The 26,606-nt window shown below is 39.0% G+C and overlaps 1 protein-coding gene across 3 annotated transcripts in view; it reads right to left on the reverse strand.

Annotated features, from left to right (window-relative positions):
- The window catches only part of ccser1 (coiled-coil serine-rich protein 1), a 164,065-nt gene that overhangs the window by 100,721 nt on the left and 36,738 nt on the right, over positions 1-26,606 (reverse strand). For all 3 annotated transcript variants that reach the window (XM_078789466.1, XM_078789467.1, XM_078789468.1), the window contains exons 7-9: positions 19,544-19,724; positions 11,023-11,100; positions 31-108 (exon numbers count right to left, since the gene is read on the reverse strand). In XM_078789466.1, the coding sequence (XP_078645592.1) occupies positions 31-108; positions 11,023-11,100; positions 19,544-19,724 (337 nt within the window). The remainder of the gene's footprint in view (positions 1-30; positions 109-11,022; positions 11,101-19,543; positions 19,725-26,606) is intronic.

Below are 26,606 nucleotides of genomic sequence, written 5' to 3' on the forward strand. Positions count from 1 at the left end.
GTGCGTGTTGAGCAATAAGTGGATTCGTACCAGTTCACTTTGGAGTCGGAGGATCAGCTCATCTTTCTCCTTCAGCTGCTGCAGCAACGCCTCCTCTCTGCTCCAATCCTGAACACAAGGAGGAAAGACACCGTTTTTACACATGGCTGCAGTAATGCATCTTGTAAGGGGGTCTTAGCGGTTCAGTTTGGGAACTGGACGGGTTTTGTACCAATCCTGAGGAATAATCGCACCTCCGTCATTTGCTTGAAAGAGGAGGCTTCGTAATACGTCTTAAAACAAGCTTTGATCATTTTGTTTTTATCCGTTTTGGAATAGGCTAAGCTACCATGTTAATATATCCCTTTTGAACATTTTTGGTATTTTTTATTTGTATTGATTTTGGTTGGTTTGTGTTTTTTGGTGTTTTTCATATTCCAAATAAAGAAGAAAAATGTGAGTATAATGTTAGCTAACATAGTATGTGAGTTTTGCTAATGTTAATGTGTCATTGTCCCACTCTTTAATGCTAAGAGTGCACTGGGCTGGCACCAGTTGGCGCTAATAAGGTGCCTAGTGGCGTGCAGTGGCTCAAACTGGCCCGGAACGGCGGCAAAAATTGAGTTTGGCGGCAAGAAAATTTCATTCATTCATTCATTCATTTTCTACCGCTTTTTCCTCACAAGGGTCGCGGGGGGGGTGCTGGAGCCTATCCCAGCTGTCTTTGGGCGAGAGGCGGGGTACACCCTGGACTGGTGGCCAGCCAATCACAGGGCACATATAGACAAACAACCATTCACACTCACATTCAATTAACCTAGCATGAAAACCCACGCATGCACGGGGAGAACATGCAAACTCCACACAGAGATGGCCGAGAGTGGAATTGAACCTTGGTCTCCTAGCTGTGAGGTCTGCGCGCTAACCACTATACCGCCGTGCCGTCCAAGAAAATTTCAAAATGTTTAAAATGTTTGTGTGTTCACCAAGTGGAACCAAATGTCGCAAACAATGCGCCAATTGGAATCGATTGGAATGTAATGGTGCGAGCCAAGTTGCGGCAATGATGCTAGGAGTCCACTGGGCCGGCGCCAGTTGGCGCCAATAAGGTGCCTAGTGGCGTGCAGTGGCTCTAACTGGCTCGTGGTGGCCCGTAACAGCGGCAAAAATTTAGTTTGGCGGCAAGAAAATTTCAAAAATGTTTAAAATGTTTGTGTGTTCACCAAGTGGAACCAAATGTCACAAACAATGCGCCTACTGGAATCGATTGGAATGTAATGGTGCGAGCCAAGTTGCGGCAATGATGCTAGGAGTCCATCGGGCCGGCGCCAGTTGGTGCGAGTTTGCGCCAAAGATTATGTGATTGGCGCGTAGTGGCTCGGCTCTGGCGGCGAGTAATTAAATGGCAACATGTCGAGCGAACATAATTCAGCACCACAACGAGCCAATCACATAATCTTTGGCGCGAACTGGCACCAACTGGCCCCGTGGAGTCCTAGCATTATGTTACGTTGTTGTTTGTCATGGACGCCATCTTTGACATTGGATAAGTGCTATGTTCCAGTGCATATGTAATAAGTGGATAACTGCGTATCTTGGATACAACATATTGCGCAACTGCAGGGTCTTGAGACACATGCTAACTCGCAAAGTAGAGAGCTAGCGACCTAAACGGTAGCCTTCAAGTCATTTCCTTTCAACTTAAATAGCCAAAAACTTACCACTTCCACACGGATAGGGAGGATAACTATTAACAGTTATTTAACCTTTAACATGAACATTAATCAAACGTAATAATTTTTTCTGGGTACATGATACCATACAGCATCCATATCAAACATTAAACTTTCATATCAAGGCGGGGGTCCTGTAGGCCACATTTGGCCCGTGGGCCGCGTGTTTGAGACCCCTGCACTACAGTATTGCGAGACCGAAGACACTTACAGTGGTACAGTGGTAAAATGACCCCAAACCCAACAGTGATAAGTGAATTTCCGCAATGTATGATTCAATATTTTCATAGTTACATCAGTTTATAACCATCAAAATATGTTTTTTTTTTTTTTACCATTATTAGTCACTTTTACATTGGTATTACTCGATATTTGACAGGTCCTGTGGTGGCTATTGTCTTATCAATGTAACGTTTACTGACACCTAGCGACCAGCGCTACCATACTACCTCTGTTTGTGGTTAAGGAGAGATTAAGGATGCACTTCAATTGCATCATAACAAGCGGAGAACACAGGAGCTACTGCCTGCCACTCTCTCCACTGGTAATCTGCTGCTTGCACTCAGCTGACACTCAACATAAATGACACCTCATATCGAACGATCCAAGCATTTTCTATGCCGCTTATCGCTTATCAAAATAGGTTAACATGACACCTTTTAATGATAATAATAATAATAATAATAATAATATAGCGAGAGCCGGCATTGAAATTGTACAAGTGATGTTTCTCACTGAAAAATACTCCTTGTGTAATTGGCAAAATGAGCATGTTGAATTACAAGGAGGTTTTAAAAAATGTATCATAATCAGTCAAATCGATTTGAATTACAAGAAAGGAAAGGAGAGAGTTCAAAAAGTCCAACTGTCAATCTGGAGAAATGGACCAGCTGGACGGACAAGTAGCGTCTCCAAAATGTAACGCGAGCACAGAAAACCTGGGCAGAAAAATGTGAGTAATTACCAACAGGAGAAAGCAAAATGAGAGATGGAGGGCAGGAGGAGACAGAGATTGCCCGAGGCAGACTATCATTGTATCTGAGGAACCCATGGGGAGCCATCTTGCTGAAGGACAGAGAGTCAAGGGGCAGACCAAAGTGAAACATGCTGTATATCTTCAACATTGCCCTCTAATTACCCTGACAGAGGTTACACTTTTTCCTCAATACAAGTCTTAATATAATATAAATATCGTCATTTACATGTCGGGGTGTGTATTCTGGCGATACGATACTAGTCTCACGATACGATATATCACGATACTGTTAACAAGGCGATATTTTTTTTTTGTTTGTCTCGTAGTTAAAGATAATTTCCTGGAAAAACTGAATTACACCAGCAATATGCACTTACTGAACACATTTCTATTCCATTAGAACATTATGTTATGCTGGATCACAAACTCGGGGCCCACTTGAAAATCTAAAAAATGTTGGCGGCCCACCGTTGTCCTATAAACAGTACATAGACAAAATACTGCGTTCTCAGAGTAATAAGTAGTAATAAGTAGTAATAATAAAAATATTTTTAGAATTTTTATTTGTATATAATAATAATATATAATAATATTATATATATAATAAATAATAATAATAATTATGATTGTTATTATTACAATTATTATTTTTTTATAATTTTTATTTGTATATAATAATTATTATTATATACATATAAAATGTAAAAAAACAAATAAAAATAAAATAAAAAATAAAAAATAATAATAGTAATAAAAAATATAATGAAAATATTAAGTGCTCTGAGAACGCAGCATTTTGTCTATGTACTGTAATATAATAATAATAATTATTATTAGTTATTTATTTTATTAATTTATTATAATAATAATTATTATTGTTATTATTATTTTGTCTATCTACTGTAATATAATATATAATATATATGTAATATAATAATAATAATAACAATTATTATTATTATTAACAATAAAAATATTATTATTATTAATTATTATTATTAATAATAATTAATATTAATAATAATAAAACGTATTATTTTATTAATAATTATTATTTATTATCATTAATTATTACATATTATTATTAATAATTATTATATATTATTATTATTATAACATAATATAATATTATAACAATAACAATAATATTAATAATAATTATTATTATTGTTATAATTAATAATAGCACTATTATTATTATTATTATTATTATTATGTGCAAATTTCAGAAAAAGAACGTCATACCAACGGTAAAATATGGTGGAGGTAGTGTGATGGTCTGGGGTTGTTTTGCTACTTCAAGACCTGGAGGACCTGCTGTGATATAAAAAAAATCCTGAAGGAGAATATCCGGCCATCTGTTGGTGACCTTAAGCTTTAAGGACAATGATCCAAATCATCCAATCTATATTTCTGTTACCAGGTAAAAATTTCTACATTCCACTTTTGGTAAAAAATTGTGGTTGTTGCTCCATGTAAACTGGACTATGTCCATAAAGTGGATTTTCCAAAGTACATATTTGAATAATTTCCACATATGAGAACGGGACTACAGGAGTAAAAGCAGGTGTTAGTTGGACATTTAAGAAGTTATAAAAAAATAAAGTGGTGGGAAACCCATTTTTGGCCCATGTTGACATCTGAGGTAGTCTGCTGCTCCTAACACAAAACAATTTTAGCAGAGTCCAAATAAAACGGAACAAAACAAGGCAAATGTAATAGTTGTTCTGCCCAGGTTGCCAGGTGGGATACAATAACAGCAATATCAGACCTTTTGTTTGCTTTGTGCAAAGAGGCGCAGACATGTGATTTACCTCGCCCATCAGGTGGGGGTTTCGAACGTTTTGCGGCGGTAAAGCGGAGCAGTAGAATCTAAAATAATGTGATTGGAACAAGCCTCAGCAGGGGAGGGGGGGAAAAGAGGGGGGAGGGAGGGAAATCTGATCAGGATCACCGGAGTGCATCCACTTAATGTGATTTTTGTGCCGCAGTCGAGGCCTCTCCATGCCGGGCAATCAGCCGCCGGGCTGAAGAGGCGGTGGAGATGAATTACATTCCTTGGGTTAGCAGAAATTATTCCATTTGTTAAATTTCCTTTTTTCCAGGTACAAAGTCCAGGACAATGGCGGTTAAAAATGGTTTATAATAGTATTATAATGCATTATTCAGTCTGCGCTTCCTTTTAATGTGTTATATCATTTATCTTTTTACAGGAATATATGCAAAACCCTCCAAACACGATGACCAATCACGATAGACCAAAATAGAACCGGCCAATCAATTAAATTGTCAGAAATGCCGACTCATGTTGTCGCTCAAGGCTAAACAAATCAAAAAAAAAAAACACACTGAATTATTTTTTTTTTTTACAGTCTCTAACTATCAAGTCTTTCCTCGGTCCAAAACTGAAAGCGTAATGAATAATTGAGATGCAAAAAGCCTTTTCACATTTCATTATTATGGGTTTCTTTCCATCCCACCAACTCATATCAAAAAAAAAAAATGAACAGATAAAAAGAGACATCATGAGTCAAAACACAAATAAGAGTACTGACCCGGATATAAGACGGTATCTTTATCCGTAAAAAAAAAAAAAAAAAAAAAAGTCTGAAAAAAAGACTTCTTACAGTTGGGGTCAGGAGAAAAATTTACAATTTACGATGCTACGTTTAAGACAGGGGTCCCAAACATGCGGCCCGCGGGCCAAAATGTGGTTCGCAGGACACTAGTTTGAGGCCCCCCGCCTTGATATGAAAGTGTAATGTTAGTGCGGCCCGCGCAATTTTGATATGGATGCTGTATGGTATCATGTACCCAGAAAAATTAATAGTTAATAGTTATCCTCCCTATCCGTGTGGAAGTGGTAAGTTTTTGGCTTTTTTAAGTTTAAGGGAAATAACTTGGATTAATAATAATTATTATTATTATGAATTAATAATAATTAATGGACTAAACAGGTAATTAATGGAATAATAATAATTATTATTATAATTATTATTATAATTATTATTATAATTATTATTATTATAATTATCCTCCCATATTCCAAAAACATGCTAGGTAAATAATAATAATAATAATAAAAAATAATATCATAATCATCATCATCATCATAATAATAATATTTATTATAATAATAATATTAATAATAAAAATAATTAAAAATAATAATAAAAATAATAATATAGTATTATATTATTATTAATATAATATCATTATTTTTATTATTATTTTTATTAACCTAGCATGTTTTTGGAATATGGGAGGATAATAATAATAATAATAATAATAATAATAATAATAATAATAATAATAATAATAACAATAATAATAATAATATTTTTTATTATTATTATTATTAACCTAGCATGTTTTTGGAATGTGGGAGGAAGCCGAAGAAAACCCACGCATGCACAGGGAGATCTGCGCGCTAACCACTGGAACACCGTGCAGCCGAGAATAACTGTTTAACTAGTAATTTTATACGCACTGTTTGTAATAAAAAAAAAATACATGTTTCCATGAACTGGTCATCTTATATTTGGTTCAGTCCTCCTAATTTGCATACAGTGTATGTAACGAGATGTGCCATTTTGCATATGTGTGCGTCTTTAAAACTGCATTTTATGCGATGCATCATGTCTATGATACATTATTAATTTCTAATTTTGCAGCATCTGACACCATGATGAATGCCTCTCTATAAAAAGACGTTCCCTTGAAACAAAAGGTGAACATACACACACACACACACACGTCAATTCATTGTGGCTGTCCTAGAAGGGTCCTCTGAATGCACCACATATAAAATAAGAGACCAGTCTTAAAATGCTCTAAAACGTAACTAGGACAGAAAAAAAAAAAAAAATGAAGTGGGACGCCGTGTGACACTGCAGCCGCTCTCAGGTGGCTTGAAGAGATTATTTTTACTCCGTCAAAGACGTTTTCTAGAGTGCCAGGACAGATTCTGTTCATCTCGGCCCATCTTTCAATCCATCCTTTTTGCCCTCCCTTCTCTGATGCCGTTCGTCCTCCTTACGTTCCTCCTTACTTTAACCACTCATTCATTCCGTCTCCGTCATCCCGGACCGAGTCAATCTGTCAGAGTCATTTAAAACAATGTCCTGTTCTCGGCATCGCCGACTATTTTGTCACGGATGCTCATCCTCAATCCATCAGACTTACTGCTGACAAATCTTCCCACACCTTGTGGCACCCCCTCACCCCGCCCCCAAGGCATGCCGGATATTTTAGCCGCTCTGTAATTGGACACGATTCAGTCCAACCAGCTCCAAACTCCAAGCAGGAAAAACATAAAAGTCAGCTTTTTCACTGTTAAAAAAAAAAACGGTGCGTTTGTGCAAGCTAACTCGTCGACTCCTACACTGCTGCTCACAAAAGGGTGACAATTTGTCAAAAAATGCACCCCTGCAGTGTTGCCCGTGCTCTTATTTTTCGGGATGCGGTTAATAAAGCTAATAGGTCAGATTGACTGAAATTTACTGTAACTTTAAGGTGATTGCAGAATTAACGCAAAATTTGGTACACAACTTAAGACAGGGGTCTCAAACTCAATTTACTGGAGCTAGGGTCTGGGCAAGGCTGGGGCGCATCAGGTTTCCCCCCCCTACCAGATGTCCTCTTGTCTTGACTTTTGGTAATAGTAATTGTTAAATTTCATTTGAACATGCATCAGATTACAATTGAATGCATCACATAATCAGTTCCCAGTTCCACAGGTCCGAAAGGAGTAGGAAGAAGCAAAGCTTATTAAATCCTACCCCTCCATCTGGTACTTTTACAATCAGTATCTGTTACATTTGTTCACTTCCTGCCTTCCATAATACAGTTTAAGGTTGTTGTATTTTTAATACTGTACCACGTACCCAAGTACGAGGTGATATTCATCCTTGTATTTAGCAAACATCAACTGCTTGTATTGTTTCTTGAATTGGCTCATTGTTGTGTGTTTGTTCACTTCCTGCTTTCCTAATATATTTTTAATTTTAATTTTAATTTTAATTTAAAAAAAATATTTTTTTATTTTCTATTTTTTTTCTTTTTTCTTTTTAATTGTTTTTGTTTTTTGTTTTTTATTGTTTATTTTTCTTGAATTGGCTCATCGTTGTGTATTTGTTCACTTCCTGCTTTCTTAATATAATTTTAATTTTAATTTTAATTTTAATTTTAATTTTAATTTTAATTTTAATTTTAATTTTAATTTTAATTTTAATTTTAATTTTAATTTTAATTTTAATTTTAATTTTAATTTTAATTTTATTTTTTTAAATTTTAAATAAAAAATTAAAAATTTTAATTTTTTTATTTTCTATTTTCTATTTTTTTCTTTTTTCTTTTTAATTGTTTTTGTTTTTTGTTTTTTTATTTTTTATTTTTCTTGAATTGGCTCATCGTTGTGTATTTGTTCACTTCCTGCTTTCCTAATATATTTGTAATTTTAATTTTAATTTTAATTTTAATTTTAATTTTAATTTTAATTTTAATTTTAATTTTAATTTTAATTTTAATTTTAATTTTAATTTTAATTTTAATTTTAATTTTAATTTTAATTTTAAATAAAAAAATATTTTTTTTATTTTCTATTTTCAATTTTTTTTATTTTTTTTATTTTTTTTTCTTGAATTGGCTCATCGTTGTACATTGTTTGAGGGTCTTACTCAATCCATTCCATAGTTTGATTCCACATACTGAAATGCTATGGCTTTTTAACGTAGTCCTAGCATAGAAGTGTTTCAAATTTAGTTCTTCCCTGAGACACACAAAAAGCATCCAACAATCTCTGTCAGCACGTCCCGCCTTTCAAAGTTTGGTCTGCCAATCAAGGATTACAACAGCACTACAAATCGGTTGTGCACTTGGGCAAACTCCATCATTGTAATTTCTAGCTATAAAGTGACATCATCATAAAATCACGTGCAACGCCTCTAATGTCATACTTTTGTCCCAACATACATTCGATAATTAGCTCTCACTGCGTGTCACTTTTTTTTTTAAATCAGCTTCCTGCCCTACGTGCGTACGCCGCTCCATGTGAGTGGTTCGCACGTGAGTCTTCAAGCTGTGTTGCAGCCTAAATTTCAGCCACCGAGCCTCCATGTGGGTCAGTAAAGAGGGCAGCACATACAATTGCTCTGTGAAACTGTGTGAAACTAATTGGTAATTGCTGGGGGGGGTTCTTTTTTTTTTCTTTTTTTTGTTTTAAGTCCAGCTGATCACATTCTGTGACTAGCTCATTTGTTTTGCAAATTCCCTGGTTCCTATTCCCATGGAACGCCAACTGAGTGAGGCAGTTTGTGTTAAACTAAACATAAAAAGCAGTCATGGGTCATTAAGGGTGAGGTTTGAAAATATACTGGTGACACACGCTTAAATTCGCCCAACAGCGCCGACACTGAGTGGAGGATACGGTTTATCCCTGCATCTATGGCAATGTGCCCGACAATGAGTGCTCCTCCTCGGGCAGGCGAGGTGAATGCAGCGCCCTCGCGTCCTGGTTCTCCTGAGCTCCATGGCACCAGCAGTGCCTCTGACACAGTGTGTCCGACAATGAGTGCTCCTCCTCGGGCAGGCGAGGTGAATGAAGCGCCCTCGCGTCCCGGTTCTCCTGAGCTCCATGGCACCAGCAGTGCCTCTGACAAAGTGTGTCCGACAATGAGTGCTCATCCTTGGGCAGGCGAGGTGAATTAAGCGCCCTTGCGTTCTGGTTCTCCTGACCTCCATGGCACCAGCAGTGCCTCTGACAAAGTGTGTCCGACAATGAGTGTTCCTCTTCGCGCAGGCGAGGTGAATGAAGTGCCCTCAAGTTCTGGTTCATCTGAGCTCAATGGCACTAGCAGTGCCTCTGACAAAGTGTGTCCGACAATGAGTGCTCCTCTTCGGGCAGGCGAGGTGAATGCAGCGCCCTCGCGTCCTGGTTCTCCTGAGCTCCATCGCACCAGCAGTGCCTCTGACAAAGTGTGTCCGACAATGAGTGCTCATCCTTGGGCAGGCGAGGTGAATTAAGCGCCCTTGCGTTCTGGTTCTCCTGACCTCCATGGCACCAGCAGTGTTTCTGACAAAGTGCGTCCGACAATGAGTGTTCCTCTTCGCGCAGGCGAGGTGAATGAAGTGCCCTCAAGTTCTGGTTCATCTGAGCTCAATGGCACTAGCAGTGCCTCTGACAAAGTGTGTCCGACAATGACTGCTCCTCCTCGGGCAGGCGAGGTGAATGAAGCGCCCTCGCGTCCGGGCTCTCCTGAGCTCCATGGCACCAGCAGTGCTTCTGACATAGTGTGTCCGACAATGAGTGCTCATCCTCGGGCAGGCGAGGTGAATGCAGCACCCTCGCGTCCTGGTTCTCCTGAGCTCCATGGCACCAGCAGTGCCTCTGACAAAGTGTGTCCGACAATGAGTGCTCATCCTTGGGCAGGCGAGGTGAATTAAGTGCCCTTGCGTTCTGGTTCTCCTGACCTCCATGGCACCAGCAGTGTTTCTGACAAAGTGTGTCCGACAATGAGTGTTCCTCTTCGCGCAGGCGAGGTGAATGAAGTGCCCTCAAGTTCTGGTTCATCTGAGCTCCATGGCACCAGCAGTGCTTCTGACAAAGTGTGTCCGACAATGAGTGTTCCTCTTCGCGCAGGCGAGGTGAATGAAGTGCCCTCACGTTCTGGTTCATCTGAGCTCCATGGCACTAGCAGTGCTTCTGACAAAGTGTGTCTGACAATGAGTGCTCCTCCTTGGGCAGGCGAGGTGAATGAAGCGCCCTCGCGTCCCGGTTCTCCTGAGCTCCATGGCACCACCGGTGCTTCTGACAAAGTGTGTCTGACAATGAGTTCTCCTCCTCGGGCAGGTGAGGTTGGTTGCCTTGAGTTAATACATGGTAAGTCAGAGGTCTCCAGCCAGTAGCTCCTGAGCTGCTAGTAAAATATGTTGTTCTCAGTAGTCAGGAAGTAGTTTGGATTGTGACCAATCACTGCGTTGTGGCCGTGCCCAGAGGCGGGCCATGGGTGGAATACGTTAAAAAAGACCGTTTTGGCAGGTAGCACGAATCAAAGGAAATACAGCTGGAATAGGTGCAGATTCTGGAAGATGTAGAGAGTTTGTAGCTGATCTACAGGAGTCCACAACTCAACAATTTTTTTAAACAATAACAAGAGAATGCTCTGAGGCGCCATCGATGCATTTTGCTTTTTCTTTAGCTTTTTGTGATGCATGCTAACAAAAAGCCAAAGAGTGGCGTTTCCACTGTATTTACACTAGTAGTCTATGGGGAGAACAAGGCTTCATCGATGTGTTTGTGTTCATATGTTCAATGAGTATCGAGTCATGGGTTACCTTAAATGGGAGGGACTTCTCACTGCAAGGGCTTATGGGTAGAGACTGAAGACTGCTGGCAGGACTTGTCTCTGTGCTCTGTAAAATAAGATGTCACAAGGTCAGACATAAGGCAGTCAAATTCATTAAGATGCAAGATTAATGTGTACTTTTAATGTAAATAACACAGTAGGCCTCCAGATGCCCCCCGGATGACTCCCTGAGGTGGTGTTCAAGCCTCGGGGAAGACCCGACTGTGGCTCTCAACTGGTCTGGGAAGGCCTCGGAATCCGCCAGTAGGAGCTGGACGACCCGACTTCAGATAGGCGGTAGAAGATGCATGGATGGATGAATTGTATTTAGATCGTAACTCCCGCCGACAGTCACATGTCAATAAAAAAAACTGCATCTTAGTTTGTGATATAGATGTTAGTTTGTAATTACGGCTTTATTCCACAAATATTTTGACTTTATTGTCGTAACATTGAAATTTTTTCACAAACAAATTTTCAAAAAAATTGCAATTTTTTAGTCTTGTTTGTTATTCATAATATTACACCGTTTTTTGGTCTTTTTGCTTTAATATTTTAAATTATTTTTATTTTTATTTTTATTTTTATTTTTATTTTTATTTTTATTTTTATTTTTATTTTTATTTTTATTTTTATTCATAATATTACAGCGTTATTTTTTTTGGTCTTTTTGCTTTAATATTTTAAATTAATTTTGTTTTAAATTATTTTAATTTTAATTTTAATTTTAATTTTAATTTTAATTTTAATTTTAATTTTAATTTTAATTTTAATTTTAATTTTAATTTTAATTTGAAAACAAATTTTCAAAAAATTTTAATTTTGTAGTTTTGTTTATTCATAATATTACAGCGTTAGTTTTTTTGTCTTTTTCTTTAATATTTTAAATTAAATTAAATTTATTTTCATTTTAATTTCTATTCATAATATTACAGCGATAGTTTTTTTGTCTTTTTGCTTTAATATTTTAATTTTAATTTTAATTTTAATTTTAATTTTAATTTTAATTTTAATTTTAATTTTAATTTTAATTTTAATTTTAATTTTAATTTTAATTTTAAAACAAATTTTCAAAAAATTTTAATTTTGTAGTTTTGTTTATTCATAATATTACAGCGTTAGTTTTTTTGTCTTTTTGCTTTAATATTTTAAATAAAATTAAATTTATTTTCATTTTCATTTCTATTCATAATATTACAGCGATAGTTTTTTTTGTCTTTTTGCTTTAATATTTTAAATTAATTTTAATTTTAATTTTAATTTTAATTTTAATTTTAATTTTAATTTTAATTTTAATTTTAATTTTAATTTTAATTTTAATTTTAATTTTAATTTTAATTTTAATTTTAATTTTAATTTTAATTTTAATTTTAATTTTAATTTTAATTTTAATTTTAATTTATGCTACTAAAATGATGTTACCTTTCCTCATAATATTGCCACATTACTCTTGTAAAATAACTTTTTTCTCTTAATATTTTGACTTGTAAATATAATTTTTGTTTTGAGAATGGGCGGTGGGCCAGTTAAAAAAAAAAAAAAAGCTGCAGGCCACGGAAGGCCCTCGGGACCCCCCTGGATTAAAATGCCCTTTTCCATATCTCACCTTCCATAGCCGGGAAGAGATAAGCCTCATTTCCTTTAAGTTCACATCAGTTCAGTTCAAGCGAGGCCTTCCAAGAAAAGAAGCCGTCAAAGATCCATCTCTTATAACTTGAAATATTTTGGCAACATCCACCTTTTAGAAAAGGTACCTATGAGACACGTCAATTCTTGGAAACGCATAAACTCACTGCTTTATTAGGTATGCTGACCTTTGAAAAAAAGGCAATAACTCCCAGTGTTATAGGCGTGATGTGGCCCTAAATGTGCCACCGGTGATCAATGCCTGTCCTCATGGAGGGAGACAAGGCGCGCTGTCTTCCGTCTATCTTTCGGCCTTTTCAAAACACAAACAACATTGGCTTTAAGGTCACTCGGGTCCCTTAGGTTTTATATAGCAAGAAGCTCCCGACAATTACATGCGGTTCTGGTAAAAAAAAAAAAAAGTGCGGAGTGGAAGGGATTGGGTAACTGTCTGAGAGCTAAAATGTAATGACTTGCACTAGCCTGAGGCAAAAAAATGTCAAAAGATGATGAATGGCGTGAAAAGTAAAACAGGTTTTTTGTCGTGGGACACGCCCCTTTAATTACATTCACATGTAAAGGAGTGTTCATTTAAAGATGATTGACTTAACAAACAGCAAGATTGCTTTAGTGCAGGGGGTCTCAAACTCAATTTAAATAGCCAAAAACTTACCACTTCCACACGGATAAGGAGGATAACTATTAACAGTTATTTAACCTTTAATATGAACATTAATCAAACATAATAATTTTTTCTGGGTACATGATACCTCTCGCCCGGAGTCAGCTGGCATAGGCTCTGATAAAACATTCCACTGTTCTCAAATATCTTAATTTTTATTTTCTGCACAAAATAAGATGAAAAATAAATAAACAAATCAAGAATAAAGAAAATCAATCAGTAATAAATAAATATAATAATAATAATAAAACGGCAAACAATAATAACTTAAGAAACCACATATAGTTGGTGGGTAGACAAATTATTTTTTTCAGATTAAAACACGACTATAGTCACATTTATACTTTTTTTATTTACAACATATTGCGCAACTGCAGGGTCTCGAGTCGCATGCTAACTCGCAAACTAGAGAGCTAGCGACCTAAACGGTAGCCTTCAAGTTATTTCCTTTAAACTTAAATAGCCAAAAACTTACCACTTCCACACGGATAGGGAGGATAACTATTAACAGTTATTTAACCTTTAACATGAACATGAATCAAATGTAATAATTTTTTCTGGGTACATGATACCATACAGCATCCATATCAAACATTAAACTTTCATATCAAGGCGGGGGCCTCAAACTAGTGTCATGTGGGCCACATTTGGCCCGCAGGCCGTGTGTTTGAGACCCCTGCACTACAGTATTGCGAAACCGAGGGGACTTACAGTGGTCCCTCGTTTATCGCGGTAAAATGACCCCAAACCCGACTGTGATAAGTGAATTTCCGCAATGTATGATTCAATATTTTCATATAGCCAAAAACTTACCACTTCCACACGGATAGGGAGGATAACTATTAACAGTTATTTAACCTTTAACATGAACATTAATCAAACGTAATAATTTTTTCTGGGTACATGATACCATACAGCATCCATATCAAACTAACATTAAACTTTCATATCAAGGCGGGGGCCTCAAACCGTGTGTTTGAGACCCCTGCTTTAGTGCGTCAAATAAACGACTGTTTGCAGTACACTGATGCACCTTGCACGCTAAATTGACAATGATGCAAATGTTTTGGCGGAAGAAGAAGAAGAAGAAGCCAGAATGAGTCGTCTCCACCAGTCAAGCAGCTCCCCTCGGGGGAGGTTAGGAGTCAGTGGGGTGGATAGAAGCAGACACCCCCAAGACTGTGAGAGTATGCTGTAACCAAATAGCACCATCGGACCATCGTTATGCTTGGATCCACAGCTGACAGTGACGAATGGGGATTGGTTGTATTAGGCACCAATCAAGCAACGCATGGATCACGGCGTTTTAGAAATGTTCTTCCGGGGCAACCAACTGAATTAACTGCTGGGGAGCAGACAGGCGGGGGGGGGGGGGGGAGGGGGCATAGGTAACCAAAAGTCCATGTTTGACAAATAGAGGCCATATGAAGATATGAAACATGACCGCATTTGACCTGACTAACCTATAAAATGTAATAGAAAAATACCGTTAACACAAACCTAACTCAAAACTGACACACACTATAAACCAGGGGTCTCAAACACGCGGCCCGCGGGCCAAATGTGGCTGTATGGTATCATAGGCCCAGAAAAAAATATTACATTTGATTAATGTTCATGTTAAAGGTTAAATAACTTAATAGTTATCCTCCCTATCCGTGTGGAAGTGGTAAGTTTTATTTATTTATTTACTTAGTTTTATTATTATTATTATATTTATTTATTCCCAATGCTGAGAGGCATTAGTCTTCTTCTAATGCCCTCAGTATAACACAGCGTAGAAAATCACTTTCAGCCGTTCATCGTCCACTTCCTGTTTTTTTTTCATCATGTAGTGCAGGGGTCTCAAACACACTACTTTGAGGCCCCCGCCTTGATATGAAAGTTTAATGTTAGTGCGGCTCGGGCAAGTTTGATATGGATGCTGTATGGTATCATGTACCCAGAAAAAATTATTACGTTTGATTAATGTTCATGTTAAAGGTTAAATAACTGTTAATAGTTATCCTCCCTATCCGTGTGGAAGTGGTAAGCTTTTTGGCTATATGAAAATATTGAATCATACATTGCGGAAATTCACTTATCACAGTCGGGTTTGGGGTCATTTTACCGCGGTAAACGAGGGACCACTGTAAGTCTCCTCGGTCTCGCAATACTGTAGTGCAGGGGTCTCAAACACGCGGCCCGCGGGCCAAATGTGGCCCGTAGGACACTAGTTTAAGGCCCCCGCCTTGATATTAAAGTTTAATGTTTGATATGGATGCTGTATGGTATCATGTACCCAGAAAAAATTATTACATTTGATTAATGTTCATGTTAAAGGTTAAATAACTGTTAATAGTTATCCTCCCGATTCGTGTGGAAGTGGTAAGTTTCTGGCTATTTAAGTTTAAAGGAAATAACTTGGAGGCTACCGTTTAGGTCGCTAGCTCTCTAGTTTGCGAGTTAGCATGTATCTCAAGACCCTGCAGTTGCGCAATATGTTGTAAATAAAAAGAGTATAAATGTGACTATAGTCGTGTTTTGTCATGTCTACAGGGCTCTAATAATGCTTTGTTCATTTTAATCTGAAAAAAAGTCATTTGTCTACCCACCAACTATATGTGGTTTCTTAAGTTTTTATTATTTGCCGTTTTATTATTATTATTATATTTATTTATTGCTGATTGATTTTCTTTATTATTGATTTGTTTATTTATTTTTCATCTTATTTTGTGTAGAAAAATATTCTTAATATTCATTCTTAATGATCTTTAAATGGTTATTTTAGGAGCCATCTTTTTTCGCATTAGCGTTCTCTCTGCTGGTCCTTTTTGAGGCAGGGCTGAAATGCAGTGGAAATGTTTTTTTGGGGGGGGATTGAGTTCATTTTGATGACAACGAGGGACTTGGTAATTGCCATTCAGTCTTTTTGACATGTATTATGCATGCATGTATATGCACATTGCATTACAAAAAATAAAGTAGATGGCTTTGTGAAAATTAATATTTGTCATTCTCAAAACTTTTGGCCAGGATTGTAGGCGTGTTTTTCTGTTGGGTAGTGACTAAGGATCCTCGTCATACGTGGTAGTACGCACTGTAAAATAAAAAAAAGCGATCTGGTATCGTGAGTCACCTCCTACTGTTTTTCTTTTAAGACTAATGCGACCCGGTTTTTGTGTTTTATTCTTACAAATGGCACCACTTAACATAAACAAGAGAAGAACGGGTGCTCAGTGGGTGGGTGGTGAGGGGGGGAAAGGTCAAGAAAATAAAGCGGCGAGGTAGCGGCCCTGGCGAGTAAAAAAAAAATGGAAGCTAACCGGATTTGGACGCGGATGACACAACAAAAGAAGAAAGCAAAAGAGGGCCAATGTAGTGTTTTATATTCATGCTCCGCTCTCTTTCACTCCTAATTATCGTTTTATCATTTTCATATTTCAGCAAAAGTCCTGGGAGTAAACAACGAGGGGGGGGGGGAAGAGAAAGCCACGCACAGACAGTAATTCACGGAAAGGTCTTCTCGGCAGGCTTTGATCTCAGTTTAGAGGCGCTAATAGTTCTACTGTGGCAGGGGGGGGGGGGGGCTGGTCAGGCTTTTATTCCTATTTTTGTGAGCGTGCGTATTAAATTTATATTTTGTGCAGGCCAGTCACCTGTTTTTGATGACACAACGCTAATGGATGCTCTGAGGGAGACAAATTGAAGCTTCTCCTACACTTCGCCATGTAAATGTCTTGTTGCATGTAAACATCACAAAGGTATTAGTGAGTGTTAGCATTTTTACCATAAACAAAATTTAACAAAACAAATGTAACAAAAAAAATATTTTTTTTAAAGCATATATTTCTTTGAGGCAGCCTCACAGCTGGGAGACACGGGTTCAATTCCACCCTCGGCCATCTCTGTGTGGAGTTTGCACGTTCTCCCCGTGCATTGCATGGTTTCCTCCCATATCTCAAAAACATGCTAGGTTAATTGGCGACTCCAAATTGTCCATAGGTATGAATGTGAGTGTAAATGGTTGTTTGTCTATATGCGCCCTGTGATTGGCTGGCCACCAGTCCAGGGTGTACACCGCCTCTCGCCCCAAGACGGCTGGGATAGGCTCCAGCACCCCCCCAAAACGACCCTTGTGAGGATAAACGGTAGAAAATGAATGAATAAAGCATATATTTCATGCCAAAAAATTAGCATGCTAACAACAGGCATGATAGTGCTACGTCTTTAAATGTCTACTTATGAAAATGGCTAAAAATGCTACTATGACAATGTTAGCATGCTAAGTGCCAAAATTAGCATGCTAACAACAAGCATGATAGTGCTACGTCTTTAAATGTCTACTTATGAAAATGGCTAAAAATGCTACTATGACAACGTTAGCATGCTAAGTGCCAAAATTTGCATGCTAACAACAGGCATGATAGTGCTACGTCTTTAAATGTCTACTTGTGAAAATGGCTAAAAATGCTACTATGACAATGTTAGCATGCTGAGTGCCAAAATTAGCATGCTAACAACAGGCATGATAGTGCTACGTCTTTAAATGTCTACTTATGAAAATGGCTAAAAATGCCACTATGACAATGTTAGCATGCTAAGTGCCAAAATTAGCATGCTAACAACAGGCATGACAGTGCTACGTCTTTAAATGTCTACTTATGAAAATGGCTAAAAATGCTACTATGATGATGTTAGCATGCTAAGTGCCAAAATTAGCATGCTAACAACAGGCATGATAGTGCTACGTCTTTAGATGTCTACTTATGAAAATGGCTAAAAATGCTACTGACATTGTTAGCATGCTAAGTGCCAAAATTAGCATGCTAACAACAGGCATGATAGTGCTACGTCTTTAAATGTCTACTTATGAAAATGGCTAAAAATGCTACTATGACAATGTTAACATGCTAAGTGCCAAAATTAGCATGCTAACAACAGGCATGATAGTGCTACGTCTTTAAATGTCTACTTATGAAAATGGCTAAAAATGCTACTATGACATTGTTAGCATGCTAAGTGCCAAAATTAGCATGCTAACAACAGGCATGATAGTGCTGCGTCTTTAAATGTCTACTTATGAAAATGGCTAAAAATGCTACTATGACGATGTTAGCATGCTAAGTGCCAAAATTAGCATGCTAACAACAGGCATGATAGTGCTACGTCTTTAAATGTCTACTTATAAAAATGGCTAAAAATGCTACTATGACGATGTTAGCATGCTAAGTGCCAAAATTAGCATGCTAACAACAGGCATGATAGTGCTGCGTCTTTAAATGTCTACTTATGAAAATGGCTAAAAATGCTACTATGAGATTGTTAGCATGCTAAGTGCCAAAATTAGCATGTTAACAACAGGCATGATAGTGCTGCGTCTTTAAATGTCTACTTATGAAAATGGCTAAAAATGCTACTATGACAATGTTAGCATGCTAAGTGCCAAAATTAGCATGCTAACAACAGGCATGATAGTGCTGCGTCTTTAAATGTCTACTTATGAAAATGGCTAAAAATGCTACTATGACGATGTTAGCATGCTAAGTGCCAAAATTAGCATGCTAACAACAGGCATGATAGTGCTACGTCTTTAAATGTCTACTTATGAAAATGGCTAAAAATGCTACTATGACCATGTTAGCATGCTAAGTGCCAAAATTAGCATGCTAACAACAGGCATGATAGTGCTGCGTCTTTAAATGTCTACTTATGAAAATGGCTAAAAATGCTACTATGACAATGTTAACATGCTAGCAATGCTAACATTGACAGCTGGGATAGGCTCCAGCACGGCCACGACCCTCATGTGAGGATAAGCGGTAGAAAATGATGAATATTTCTTTGATAAATGTTGGAAGGAAGTAGCTTCAAAGCCAAATTGGATGTGTGGTTGTATTTGTGTGTGGGGGGGGGGAGTGGGGGCGTTTACAAGGCCTTCAAATGCAATTTAAAAGCAAAGTCTTATCTCAATACTGATTGAATTACAAAAGGTGATAAAGAGAGAGGGAGTGGATGTGATTTAATGGAGCTGAAATCAAGCTAATTAAAAAAAAAAAAAAAAACACTCGATGAATGTGTCCAGATGTAATCAGTACATATATCCCTACTAACCCCGTTGCTTTGCCGTTTTAAACAACCTGAAAGGACCCTGCAAGTGTAGTAAAAAGGAGACTACCTAATGGTTCACCATGTTCTTAAAGCACTGATGCAATAATCCCACCTCCTGCAGGGTGCGCCTCAGTCTCAAAAGAAGCGTCTTGACGGCGGTGCAATCCTGCTGCATCAGTCGCAGCGGCAGGGTGTCCACCCCCGAAGGTAAAAGCTCGTCGTCCTTGCCCGAAAGCGGAGCCGAGGTACCGCAGTCTGCGGGGGGGAGCAGGCTGGTCGGACGTCGGGGCTCCCTGGAGAGGAAGGATGAAAAAAACAATCATTCACTGTAATAATACAAACGTGAAAAAAAAACATCTAACAAGCCAATCAAAACAGTCGTCTTGCCGGGTAAGGAAGGGTGCTTTTTTTGCAGCTGCGCTATAATAAGACCAGCTTACTTGTAGGTATACAGGGACTGCAGAGAAGCCCTTGACGCCCCAGCGAACAAACCAAAGGAGAAACACCATGAAAGTGGTTCAAGCAAGGGCAGTGGCGAAAGCTGATTGGTCCTGGACTCCAGCCTCGAGTGTACAAAAAGCCGGGCAGGGAAAGGAAGGGTGCTTTTTTGCAGCTGCGCTGTAATAAGATCCGTTTATTTGTAGGCATGCAGGGACTACCAATAAGCCCTGTATTAGGTACTGTTGTCAGGAATAAACAATCTTGTTCTCATTCTATGATTTGGTTCTTTAAGGTTCCCTTATTCTCTATTCGAAACCCACTTAGAGTCCTCAGGGGGAGGATTTCTACAATATTTAACATAACTATATGAATGCAATAAAATGTGTATTGGAAAAGAACATGGCATGCATACATGACTGTGTCCATATTTGTGCGAGGAGACTAGACTTTCTACATTTCCTCAAGGTTGACAGGTTGATTGTGTTAGTTTCATACTATGCACTTTGTTCTCATACCGATGTTTGTGCAACATAGAAATTTGCAGCTTTCCAAATTCCATATTGCATTTTTTTTTTTATCGCTATTTTGTGGGGTTTAATGGGGGAACTGCATTTTTTGGGGAATTTTATGTGTGAAAAATGAACATGTATTTCTTTCACTTTTATGTTCATTCTAGCACAAGAAAATAAGCTAATATGAGCTAGCTAAAAACGGACGTCATGGGAAATACCTATTTTGATGCTAAAGCCCTCACAAAAAAAAAAAACCTAAAGAAAAAGCATGTATTGTTCCATTTACGGGCTGCACGGTGATCATGTGGTTAGCGCGCAGGGCTCACAGCTAGGAGACCCGAGTTCAATTCCACCCACAGCCATCTCTGTGGAGTTTTCATTTTCTAAGTGCATGCGTGGGTTTTCTCCGGGTACTCCGGTTTCCTCCCACATTCCAAAAACATGCTAGGTTAATTAGCCACTCCAAATTGTCCATAGGTATGAATGTGAGTGTGAATGGTTGTTTGTCTATATGTGCCCTGTGATTGGCTGGCCACCAGTCCAGGGTGTACCCCGCCTCTCGCCCGAAGACAGCTGGGATAGGCTCCAGCATCCCCCATCACCCTCATGAGGTTAAGCGGTATCATTAAGAAAGTCAATTTCCAGCATCTCGACTATCAGTATTTGTATTAATTGTATGGTAGCATGTGTTCCGAAGCGTTTTGACCAAAACCAAAATGGGGGCGCCTCACTGCTGCGACAAAACCTCTCCTTTCCATCTCTCTCTGATCACATCGGCTTGCTCTTTTTATGAAAGTTACTCCATGGAATTGAGTTTTCTTGGAGCGGTTATGTCTGATTTGGTCAAAGACCTCGACTGACACCGACATAGCAGGAAAATAACAACAAAAGTGTCAAAAAAGCTCAACATAGCTGTATAACTGTGATATAAAAAAAAAAAGCAACCATCCAATGTGTTTCTGTCCCAAGGACACAAATCGAAGAGCCATTTCACTTTTGGTGCAAAGAAATGTTCCAAATGTCTGGCGGACATAAAACAGCCGTGATGACTCCACATCCTCAAGGCCGGTGTGCACTGAGCTAGCAAACACGCAATGGTAAACATTGCATCGTACTTGGATTGTTTTGTTTTTTTTTTTTTTTTTGAATCGCTTGCTATCCTGATCTGATTGAACAGTCAGTGAGTCAACACACAGCTGTTACTGTCTAAATCAGGGGTCTCAAACATGCGGCCCGTGGGCCAAATGTGGCCCGCAGGACACTAATTTGAGGCCCCCGCCTTGATATGAAAGTTTAATGTTAGTTTGATATGGATGCTGTATGGTATCATGTACCCAGAAAAAATTATTACGTTTGATTAATGTTCATGTTAAAGGTTAAATAACTTAATTGTTATCCTCCCTATCCGTGTGGAAGTGGTAAGTTTTTGGTTATTTAAGTTTAAAGGAAATAACTTGAAGGCTACCGTTTAGGTCGCTAGCTCTCTAGTTTGCGAGTTAGCATGTGTGTCAAGACCCTGCAGTTGCGCAATATGTTGTAAATAAAAAGAGTATAAATGTGACTATAGTCGTGTTTTGTCATGTCTACAGGGCTCTAATAATGCTTTGTTCATTTTAATATGAAAAAAATAATTTGTCTTCCCACCAACTATATGTGGTTTCTTAGGTTTTATTATTATTATTATTATATTTATTTATTTATTACTGATTGATTGATTTTCTTCATTCTTTATTCTTAATCAGAGGTTTTCTAGTTTTTTAAATTTTTTTGTTTTTAATAAATGCATTTTTTTGGGGGAGGGGGAAATGCAGTATTTCATACACCAGTAAGAAAACTAATAGCAATTCAATTCTCCAGCATTGAAGAAAGCAAGGAAAATCCAGTTATTCCTGAATTTTCCCTTGCAGGACAGTCAAGCTTTCTCTCTGTTACTGCAGCTTTTTCCAACATTCAAGCTAAAGCTAGCATCAGTCAGACAAGTGACACTAAACAGACCTCTCGCTGAAAAGCTTCAATTGAATCACTTCTCTTGCAGCGTCACATTGGCACCTCATTCTGCTGGTGTTATCATCTTCTGGCCCTGACGCCCCCCCCCCCCTCCGCGCTCTCGTTCTACAACTCCTTGTCACCTCACTCCGCACGTCACTCTTCAAAAACCTCTGCTCTTCTATTGTCACCTCCATGTTTTTTTCCCCTTTTTTGCCCCTTTTTGTCGCTTCTGTTTTTATGCCCTGCCACTCCGACAGTCACCACACCGCACAGGCATTATCACAGCCTAATGCAGGGGTCTCAAACTCAATTTACTTGGGGGCCACTGGAGCTAGGGTCTGGGTGAGACTGGGCCAAATCAGGTTTAAAAAATTGTTATTAAAAACAGAAAAATATACAAACTTTTTCAGTGCTTTGGTTCCGATTTTCTACAATAAAAGCTCTGATAAAACATTCCACTGTTCTCAAATATCTTAATTTTTATTTTTCTGCACAAAATAAGATGAAAAATAAATAAACAAATCAAGAATAAAGAAAATCAATCAATCAGTAATAAATAAATATAATAATAATAATAAAAACTTAAGAAACCACATATAGTTGGTGGGTAGACAAATTATTTTTTTCAGATTAAAATGAACAAAGCATTATTAGAGCCCTGTAGACATGACAAAACACGACTATAGTCACATTTATACTCTTTTTATTTACAACATATTGCACAACTGCAGGGTCTTGAGACACATGCTAACTTGCAAACTAGAGAGCTAGCGACCTAAACGGTAGCCTCCAAGTTATTTCCTTTAAACTTAAATAGCCAAAAACTTACCACTTCCACACGGATAGGGAGGATAACTATTAACAGTTATTTTACATTTAACATGAACATTAATCAAACGTAATAATTTTTTCTGGGTACATGATACCATACAGGGCGGCACGGCGGTCTAGTGGTTAGCGCGCAGACCTCACAGCTAGGAGACCAGGGTTCAATTCCACCCTCAGCCATCTCTGTGTGGAGTTTGCATGTTCTCCCCGTGCATGCGTGGGTTTTTTCCGGGTACTCCGGTTTCCTCCGACATTCCAAAAACATGCTAGGTTAATTAGCGACTCCAAATTGTCCATAGGTATGAATGTGAGTGTGAATGGTTGTTTGTCTATATGTGCCCTGTGATTGGCTGGCGACCATTCCAGTGTGTACCCCGCCTCTCACGAGTGGTGGCTCGAGTGGTTAGTGGGCAGCCCTCACAGCTGGGAGACACGGGTTCAATTCCACCCTCGGCCATGTCTGTGTGGAGTTTGCACGTTCTCCCCGTGCATTGCATGGTTTCCTCCCACATTCCAAAAACATGCTAGGTTAATTGGCGTCTCCAAATTGTCCATAGGTGTGAATGTGAGTGTGAATGGTTGTTTGTCTAAATGTGCCCTGTGATTGTGTGGCCCAAAGACAACTGGGATAGGCTCCAGCACCCCCCGCGACCCTTGTGAGGAAAAAGCGGTATAAAATGAATGAATGAATGAATGAATATCTGCAATTGTTTTTTTTTTATGACTTTCCATTTATTTTGTAACATTTTTAGTTTTTCCAATGTAAAAAAAAACGTTCCGTGACTCAAAAAAGGTTGAAAATCACTGCCCTAAACACTTTCCAAGTAATCCATAGCACCAATCACGAGAAAAAAAAAAAAAAAGCCAATTATCTACCTTTTATTACTTTCATTATTTTACACCTCACGGTGGTTTATTATGCTAACACACACATGCACGGCGGCGCCAGGAATAAACAACGGTGCGACGAGGTGGAGCTGACAAAATGTTGAGTTAGGAGAGACGGGGGGGGGCGACTTTCAATGAGGCGGAAGTGATTTATCAGTCCGTCAACAGTATAAAGACTGCATTGTGTAAATAATAACATTTTTTTTTTTTTTACACCGTGAAAGACAATCATTCCCTCTCCTAAACACACATAGTAAATTCCCAGCGAGGAAAAAATTATTACGGGACATATGCATGCGTATATATCATAAGCACTTGTATGCATATGCTCGAGTTTTCCTCAAAACAATTACTCGGGACTGATCACGCTCGTTTGTCACCGCTCGCTTTTCTACCTGTCAGGACGCTAAAGTCTGCCACCATCTGCATTCGGCGCTCAAGGCTACGGACATTTTATGCCGCCATTAAACTCATCTTCCGACATTAAGTGCATCTGTGACAAAAGACTGAGAGTCAGTCAGCCAAGCTCCGGGCGGCGCAACCTAATGGCAAAAACAGGGGACTGACTTCCGAGAGGCAGGAGAATATAAAACCAATGTCATAATGGGCGGGGCTAACTTTCTTGATTAAGCTTGTTGTCTCTTTCCGAAATTACAGACCTGCGTCGACTATCTTTGACCCTTAGGATTTACCAACAATACGGCACAAATAGTGGAAGGTTGGCTGACTTTTCAAAAATGGAACACCACTCACTAAGCCAGCAAAGCACAGAATGGAGCTCCACTACGTGTCAGAGTCTCGGTTCTGTCCGAGGTTTTTCTTCCTGAAGACAGATTTTCTTCCTCCATTACCAAAGTGCTTGCTGATACCAGACATGAATAAGCAGCAAACCATAAACGCCGTAATTCACGCCTCATTAAGTCACTGGGGTCCTGGTCTATAAAAGCAAATAACCACCGGGAGTTGTATTTATTGGAACACTAGACTGGGAATAAAGTCAAAATACTGAGGAAAGAAAAAATTCATTCATTTTCTACCGTTTATCCTCACGAGGGTTGCAGGGGGTGCTGGAGCCTATCCCAGCTGTCTTCAGGCGACTGGTGGCCAGTCAATCACAGGGCACATATAGACAAACAACCATTCACACTCACATTCATACCTATGGACAATTTGGAGTTGCCAATTAACTTAGCATGTTTTTTTGGAATGTGGGAGGAAACCATGCAATGCACGGGGAGAACATGCAAACTCCACACAGAGATGGCCGAGGGTGGAATTGAACTTGGGTCTCCTAGCTGTGAGGCCTGCGCGCCAACTCTTCGTACACTGTGCATCCCGAAGTTTCAATCATTCATTCATTCATTTTCTACCACTTATCCACACGAGGGTCACGGGGGTGCTGGAGCCTATCCCAGCTGTCGTCGGGCAAGAGGCGGGGTACACCCTGGACTGGTGGCCAGCCAATCACAGGGCACATATAGACAAACAACCATTCACACTCACATTCATACCTATGGACAATTTGGAGTCGCTAATTAACCTAGCATGTTTTTGGAATGTGGGAGGAAACCGGAGTACCCGGAGAAAACCCACGCATGCACGGGGGAGAACATGCAAACTCCATGATGTGGGGCCAACGCGCTAACCACTCGGTCGCCGTGCAGCCGGGAAGAAATCATTCATTCATTCATTTTCTACTGCTTTTCCTCACGAGGGTCGCGGGGGGTGCTGGAGCCTATCCCAGCTGTGTTTGGGCAAGAGGCGGGGTACACCCTGGACTGGTGGCCAGCCAATGCGTGGGTTTTCTCCGGGTACTCCGGTTTCCTCCCACATTCCAAAAACATGCTAGGTTAATTAGCGACTCCAAATTGTCCATAGGTATGAATGTGAGTGTGAATGGTTGTTTGTCTATATGTGCCCTGTGACAGCTGGGATAGGCTCCAGCATCCCGGTGACCCTCATGAGGATTTTGCTTCACACCAAAATAATAATGCTACATTTTTTGACTCTGAGCATTTTTATGGTGTTCTACGCACACATTTGGCTGCACGGCATTTGAGTGGTTAGTGCATTGACCTCACAGCTCGGAGACCCGAGTTCAATTCCACTCTCGTGTGGAGTTTGCATGCTCTCCCCGTGCATTGCATGGTTTCCTCCCACATTCCAAAAACATGCTAGGTTAATAAGCGACTCCAAATTGTCCACAGGTATGAATGTGAGTGTGAATGGTTGTTTGTCTATATGTGCCCTGTGATTGGCTGGCCACCAGTCCAGGGTGTACCCCGCCTCTCGCCCTAAGAGAGCTGAGATAGGCCTTACAGTCCAAAAAAAAACCTCAAAAAATCTGTTTTTAACATAAGAAAGTGTAGATCAAACATGTCAGGTAAGATGGATGCAGCATCAGCAAACGTAGAGGGAGGGGGTGAGGGGGGTGGTGGTGGGGGGGGGGGGCATGCTGCACAGGTCCGTCGAGGTGAGACAGAAAGAGCGCAAGAAGAAGAGAGCGGCACTCTCAAT

This window comes from Doryrhamphus excisus, linkage group LG3, assembly GCF_037039965.1.
Source record: "Doryrhamphus excisus strain RoL-2023G ecotype Guam linkage group LG3, RoL_Dexc_Guam_v1.1, whole genome shotgun sequence".
Lineage (NCBI taxonomy): Eukaryota > Metazoa > Chordata > Actinopteri > Syngnathiformes > Syngnathidae > Doryrhamphus > Doryrhamphus excisus.